Source organism: Dermacentor silvarum, unplaced genomic scaffold, assembly GCF_013339745.2.
Source record: "Dermacentor silvarum isolate Dsil-2018 unplaced genomic scaffold, BIME_Dsil_1.4 Seq997, whole genome shotgun sequence".
Taxonomy (NCBI): Eukaryota; Metazoa; Arthropoda; class Arachnida; order Ixodida; family Ixodidae; genus Dermacentor; species Dermacentor silvarum.
The window spans coordinates 51,526-58,986 of record NW_023607075.1 but is presented as its reverse complement, the minus strand read 5'-3'; the positions used below and the strand labels follow the sequence as shown (position 1 = coordinate 58,986).

The window sequence follows — 7,461 nt, the reverse complement described above, 5'->3', positions numbered from 1 at the left end:
GGTCAGGCGAAAAGGGCTTGGAGCGGGCTGCAGTGCTAGCAGATGTGTTCGCTGCATGTCGCGAATCCGACAATACACGCGTCAGGCCCTTTACTAAATTCAGCAAAGAAGAAAACAAGCGTCCCTTTCACAGCGAGAAAGCTGGAGGTGGGAAAAATGACGCGCCGACCGATAATTCCAGAAAGAATAAAACCACAGTGAAAGACGAAAGAAAAACAGAAAAGGCGTTTGAGGTTTGAAAACCGGTCGTCTGTTTCCGTTGCCAGGAGCCTGGACACCTTGCGATCGGCTGTAGAAAGCCTACGATTGTTTTTTCTTTCGTGAATGACGACGACAACTTGGCGCTCTTAGAACCCTACCTTCGCGACCTCGCAGTGAACGGAACGCCATGCAGGGTACTTAGGGACTCGGCTGCGACAATGGACATCGTCCACCCTGCGTATGTGCAACCTGAGGATTTCACCGGGGAACATGCGTGGATACGGCAGGTAGTTGAGGAGAATAGTGTGTGTTTGCCCATAACTAGCGTAAAGATCAAGGGGCCATTCGGAATATTGCTGACTGAAGCCGCAGTATCGCAAAATCTGTCCAAGCAACACCCCTACTTATTTTCAAATCGCTCGGAGATGCTGTTAAAGAAGAAAGGTCTGAGTTTTGGCGACCATACGGCCCAAGCTCCCCCGCGTCCCCAGGCTCATGAGATGGCGGCGGAGATAAGGCAAGGCTATGAAGAAAGGAAAAGGCCTCATGACATAGGCACTCAGGAAGCGCAGCACATAGCTAGTGAAAGCGGTGGAAAACGTGCTAGCGAGGAGGCATTCGGCTCAGTGGGCATACCGCAGCAGTGGGTGGCAGAGGAATTAGAGACTAATTTGGAGCTGCCACATTCGGAGGGCTATTATACCAGTTGAAGGTTGTTAAAGAAGGAATCGCGGCAGAAGAGAGCAATTATGTGGCGAAGTTATAAACAGTGGCTATTCCGGAGCACGTTCCTTGCGGAGACAAGGCTTGTTTTAGCAGCCCTAAAAAGGTCAAGGAGGCGCTGATAAACTGCCTTGTACCTCCCCATTTGAGCGGGGTTCCGAATCGTCCAAAGGAGAGGAGACTGATATGGATATGAATTCTTGTCCAGTCTCACCTATGTATTGCTTGTTACAAGCTTGTAACAAGCAATACATAGGTGAGACTGGACAAGAAATGCACACGAGACTTAACGGCCATCGCGCGGATACAAAACACAATTTACCTAAAGCAGTAGCCAGCCACTTCAATGAGCACGGCCATATATTTGATGAAGCAAGACTCTATATACTACAAACACATTTTCGTTCACCTCGCGAGAGAAAATATACAGAATCATACCTCATACACAAGTTTAAATGCCTGCACCCCACGGGGATGAATTTATCGCGTGGCAACTTAGAATCGCTTAAAGCAGTAACATAAACCTTAAATTGTTATACCATTAACAAAGGCGCAAAACAAGTTAAACCTCCAGCTAATCTCGATGCTCAACCTCACCTATTCTTCCATTTCCAGTTCTTCACTGCATCTCCCCTACCACTCAATTTATTATCCTCCTCCATGCTTTTACTCATTGATAAACCATACGAACGCTTTTCCAAGTACACCTGTCCCCTCAGTGTTCATGTTTCAAATTATATTTCTTCCGCTAACACCCTCCTGTGCCGTTTTTTTAATAGTTTTTTTTTCTTCTTTCTTCCTTCCTCCTTTTTTTTTTCTTTTTCCCCTCAACCTCACCTATTCTTCCATTTCCAGTTCTTCCCTGCATCTCCCCTACGACTCAATTTATTATCGTCCTCCATGCTTTTACGCATTGATCAACCATACGAGCGCTTTTCCAGGTACACCTGCCTCCAGAAGCAACTGGAGACAGGTGTACCTGCCTCCAGTTGTACCTCCCCCCCCCCCCCCCCCCCATGTTTAAATTTCTAATTATATTGTTTCTACACTGTCACCCTCCTGCGCCGTTTTTTTTTTCACACAAGATCCACACCGAGACAGTCCAAAATCCCAGACGCCAGGATACCTTTTTCGGCGCCTTGACCACACAAGGTCTCGCCAATTCTGTATACCGCCGCGACGACGCCTAGGGCGAACTAGTGAGGCTAACGTCCTGTGACGGACCAAGCTGCTCCCTGTCAACCACAAAATTACCCGATGCCTTGATGCTACGCTACTCAAGTCATGCTTTCAACTCGTATTGTGACCTGCACACTGACCGGCTCTTCAGGGACCCCAAACGCACGCCGACCACGACTCCTCCGAACGCTCACTCGCCTTTCGCTCCCCCAACCCCCTCTGATGGTTTTTCTTTTTTTTTTCCTTTTTTATAATTTTTTTGCCACTTTCTCGCTCTCCCGCTCTTGTCTCCCTCGTCTCAGAAACCGCGCCTAGCCAGTCAAGCGCAGGCGCTCATTTTCTTTTCAGTCTCTCCCTTTACAGCCAGCCACAGTGGACATCGACGTGACATCACTCCACTAACCCTTTAAAACTAACCCGCCGAGGATGACGAGGCCGCCTTTCACGAAGATAGGTCCTCCTATCGAAACGCTGGCCAGTCTTTCTGAGGCACCTTATCCCTGTTTATAATCCTTATTCCTCGTGTGCTACTCCATTAGTCAGCCTTCATTTTTGATTAAGCATATGCAATGTATATGTTGTAATTAATGCTACGATTTCGTTCACCTTTGACAATTGTCTCCCTTTTTTTTACTCTCGTTCATTTTTAATACGATTTATTTGCTTTATTATTTCTGCCAACCTTACTGTTTTTCTTTGCTAATTGTCAATGTATTGTATGTAAACTAGATATTGTATTAATTGTTATCGTTATATTGTAAGACAACTATGTGCATGCCCTTCTGTTATGATCCCTGATGGGATCGACAGTGTTAATAAATAAATAATAAATAAATATATCGTACACGTTTTTCTTTGATCGGCTTGGTTGAATTGAGCGGAGAAAGCGTCGCAGAGCGTGGCCTGCGGGTTTTTGTGTTTGCTCTACTGAAACCTCTCTGAACGGCCTGAAAAAAATTGTGCGCGTAAGGATTTTGTAGAAAAAGATGACAAAAGTGCGCGTATAAAAATGTAATTATTAATGTTTATTTCTGCTTCATTGCACTTCAAAGCGAATATACACTCACCGCCACATCTGAGCAGAAAGTTTTTGTAGATGAGCAGGTAGACCAGCAAAACTGTCCGACAATCATCGCTAGAAACTAGCTTGACAAAACATGCTTAGCTATCGGATCTTAATAATTTTTTGGGCGTGAAACTATAAAATATTCCCTCGCAGGTTGTCGACACACTGACGCGAAAGAAGCTTGGACCGAACCAGATTGGAGAGATTTGCTTTCGCATTCCGTCCATAATCAAGGAATACTACAAGAGGCCAAAAGAGACAGCCGAGCTCTTCGATCAGGAAGGCTGGTGCAAGTCAGGTACAGCAATTACCTTTGATACGCTTAGTACACCAAATATTTTTAAGTGATGTGTTAGCTTAGACAAATATATGTGTGCAACTAATATTTTTATATTCTTGCCTGTGAAGCCCGTCCACGGAGCAATAAGTAAGAGGCATTCCTAGAATGCGGAGCAAGTTGTTAAATCGGGTCACATATTGTGATAGCCAGGCAGTACTTTTTGACGCGCTGCTCCACGCACATTGTTGCTCGTTTTGACAGCACGGCATAATGACAGTGGCAGTAAAGATTTTCCAGTTTCATTACGGCTGGTGTTACTGTATGCCGGTAAAGACACGGATAAATAACCTTGTTCTATAAATTTGGCGCGAAATAAACTAACGCAGTGGTAAAAGTTACTTCACTGTGTTGTCTGAAGCCATATCTTAGCAAACGGGTGAAAGAACAAACGCCGAGAAAGTGAAGAGAGAACAGAGAGCGTTCGTCTTGTGTTTGTTTTCTCATGTTCATGTTTTGTTTCTCTGCGCTGAACCTAAGGTGCACTGAGAATGCACGCATCACCTTTAATGATATTCTGTGTCAAGATGTTCGCATGATTCTTGGACCGTTGGGCGTACTACTCGCTTAATACAAGCTTTTTTATCGCTATTTGAAACATGCATGTCTGTGATCAGCAACAACATCATTTTCATACAGGAGACGCCGGGTACTATGATGAATTTGGCAGGGTGTACATTGTACAGCGGCTAAAGGAAATGATCAAGTGCATGGACAATCAGGTGGTGCCTGGCGAACTCGAGGAGTTGCTCTTTGAAGAGCACTCGGAGTACATCTCCGATGTTGTCGTAGTGGGACTGCCACATCCGAAATACGGACAGGCACCGGCTGCGGTAGTAGTGCTCAAGCATCCAAGTATCAGCGAAGAACAGGCTCACGACATTGCCCACAAGATCAAAGCAACCATTTCAGGTTGGTGCTTTATGGTACATAGCGGAACGCAGTTTTAAAAAATTACGGTATTTTTACAACATGTCCGTCACATGGAGTTCAACCCTGAATGTATCGAAAACAGTGCTAATGCACCTTATTTACGTATCGGCTACTTAACACCATTTGACTTCACGTCGCTTATGGCGTGAAGTAGTTAGCGTTTCGAATGTCCTCCATTTAATTTGGTTTCATCGCATTACTCAGATCAGGGAATTTGTTATAGCAAAGGTTGTTGCGTACAACACGGAAAGCACTCCCTCTTTCAATGGCCAGTTTTAAAATGGCTCTTGGGCAGATGTCTCGCAAACCTAATTTAATATTATTTCCAAATTTCTGGTGAATAGAGCGGCTGTATTTGTCTCTTCTATTTTTAATGCAAACTTTTTCACCAGAAAGACAGAACAGAAATTTCCGTTTCTAGCCTTTCGTGAGATCAGTATTCGTAGGCTTTATAATACCGTGCGTCCTGATAAGAGGCTTGCCGGACCAGCCTGCGGTATCACCAGTATAATCCAAGCCGAAGTCATCCACCGACAGCCTGAATTCACGCTTTGCTTGAGGCTATAATTCGCTTTCCACATCCATCGCCTCCGTTTGAATGGCAAATGCCAATCTTACAGCAGGGCCTATAATAAATCAGCAAATGTCATAATAAAACACGGCAAGTTAGCACGCGGAAAGAACCACTCGTAAGACAAAGGTCGAAATACAACAATAGAACCGTTCACATTGTAAGAAAGGAGAGTCAAAAGGATAATGCTGCAGCATATTCGGACTTCTCTGATACCGTCAACATACTGAATTTCTAGTCAATTTTGTATAACAGTTTGTAATGGAGATTGTTGGGAAGCTCCTGACTAGAGCAACACTACAAGTTGTGGTACCCAATTTGGGGGAACAGATATCCAAACAGTTGCTAGTCGCAGAATTTCGAATACACGGGCAACGCGTTTGCCACCTGATTTAAATTCAGCATTTATACATGGTGTATATTTAGACAAATCATTATCAAGGTAATAAAGAACCTGATGGCGCAATATGTTGGCGGCATCTTTCTATAGTATTGTATAGTGTCCGTAGAAGCTAAAGCACCGACACGTTTCAAGTGTCCGGCACCTGTTCTTCCTATGCTGCATGCAACAGTACGACCACCTCAGTCAATTCTCTAAAGAAGACCAATAAGCAAACTTTATTATAAATACAGTAGTACTGAAAAAAAAGTTCCCAAGGTACAAACTGCAGGCGGGACCTCCTATATTAATACAATTGAATTTACTATGGCGCACCAATAATAAAGAGTAAAATCTGTGTAATGGACTGCAGTCACAAGAACACGAACAACCATTTCAGTAGCTAGCATGAATATCCTGAAACACACAATTTCAGTTAATGGGACAAAGCATTTACTGCATGTCGTAAACTGCGACTGATTTATGATGGAAAGTGGCGTCATATATTTGTGGTCTTTTTATTTTATTAAAAAATAAACTAGTGCGCAACGCATGGGAAGGAAGGTGCTCGTGAAGTGCATCTCTTTGGTTACCTGCCGTGTGCTTCACACTAGTTTAACCTTGTTAATAATGTACCAAATGGTCCAAACATCTACAATTCTGGAGCTCTTTATATCAATATGACTGAAGCCATGTGCTCGCTGTTGTTACAGCTACGTGTAACACTGATTCACCACCCAAATATTTTTAGCGTTCCTCTCTATTTCGTATCAGTGATCATGTCTCGGGCGGCTTCCGAAGACGTGTAGGTTTTGCCGCGCCATAGTAACAAGAAAATTGGGATTGGTCGGCGCTGATTAATTTCCCATAGTAGGAATTTTAGCATTGAGCAACCACCTCTTTTTGACTAAAAAAACCGCTTTGAAATTGTAATACGGCGTTTGCCTCTCTTTCTCGGCAGATAATTTGGCTGTGCACAAGCGCCTTTACGGAGGCGTGTTCTTCATGGAGACACTACCGAAGACTGAAACTGGAAAAGTCAATAGAAATTGCCTGGTCGAACAGTGCGCACGTAGCATGGCGCTTTGAATTTATTGTAACGTAAACATATGGGCGGCGCAATAAAATTTCACCACGTTCGTTTTCACAAATCTAGCTTTTGGAGGACTTGGGTAGGTTTGCCCACCTGGAAGGTATGACCACGTATTTGAAAGATTTCTTTCATTGGTTTTCTTTAATGGTCAGCATGTTGTTCGAGTCCTTACCATGAAGCCCAGGCCACAGCCAGTAATAGTTGCCCTCCCAGGCCTGTTTCCTCAATAGTTTAGTTTCTAATTGCGTATGTATGAGAGCTTGAATACTGTGTGTTACTGCTGAATTTTCTGTGAGTTACTTCTCAGTGTAATATGTGTATAGCGATTGTGTAGAGGCAACACATGTGTATAGTAATATCGAAATGCCCAGTAGGAGAACCAGAAACTAATAAAAAAATTGCATGGCTTTAGATAGAAACCCCTTATGTACAGGGTGTTTCAGTTAACATTCGCCAAACATTAAAATATGGAACTGCGTTCTAGCTGGACCAAACCAAAGTAACGTTCTTTGCCGTCGCTTAGAGTTACTCAGATTATTTCTTGCATCCGTAGCAACGGTAGTACCGTAGCAACTGTATTACGGCTAATATGGCTCCGCGAATGGGTTGGGACGGCTAACCAAACTGCCCATAAGCGTTACATTTTTTTATCCGGCTTCCTGGCTATTCGCTAGCACTTTATGCAGGACATGATTAAGAGTGTATCTGTAAGTGCTTACGACTTTCAAGGTAGTATCATTCATGCAGTAACTCGAAGGAGGAGGAAGTTTGATGCAATTTCCACACATAATTTTGCAATTAGGTTGAATAAATTTGATTAACCCTACGTAACAGCAGTTAGAGATAGCGTTCATATAATATTTCCCGATGTTAACATCAGCATGGTCCAAAACGTCGCGAAGAATAACGCAGTCATTGGCCAAAATGCAGATGTTCGAAGAAATTCAGCTTGATAAATTGTTATCGTAAATAAAAAACA

At 43.5% G+C, this 7,461-nt stretch overlaps 1 protein-coding gene across 1 annotated transcript; it reads left to right on the top strand.

Moving 5' to 3' along the window:
- The first annotated feature begins 3,121 nt into the window (after positions 1-3,121).
- LOC119435901 (probable 4-coumarate--CoA ligase 1) lies at positions 3,122-6,558 on the top strand. The gene is made up of 3 exons (XM_037702596.2): positions 3,122-3,467; positions 4,146-4,418; positions 6,351-6,558. Exons 2-3 carry the CDS (start codon positions 4,205-4,207, stop codon positions 6,476-6,478), a joined length of 342 nt encoding a protein of 113 aa, XP_037558524.2. The 5' UTR covers positions 3,122-3,467; positions 4,146-4,204; the 3' UTR covers positions 6,479-6,558.
- The last annotated feature ends 903 nt before the right edge of the window (positions 6,559-7,461 follow it).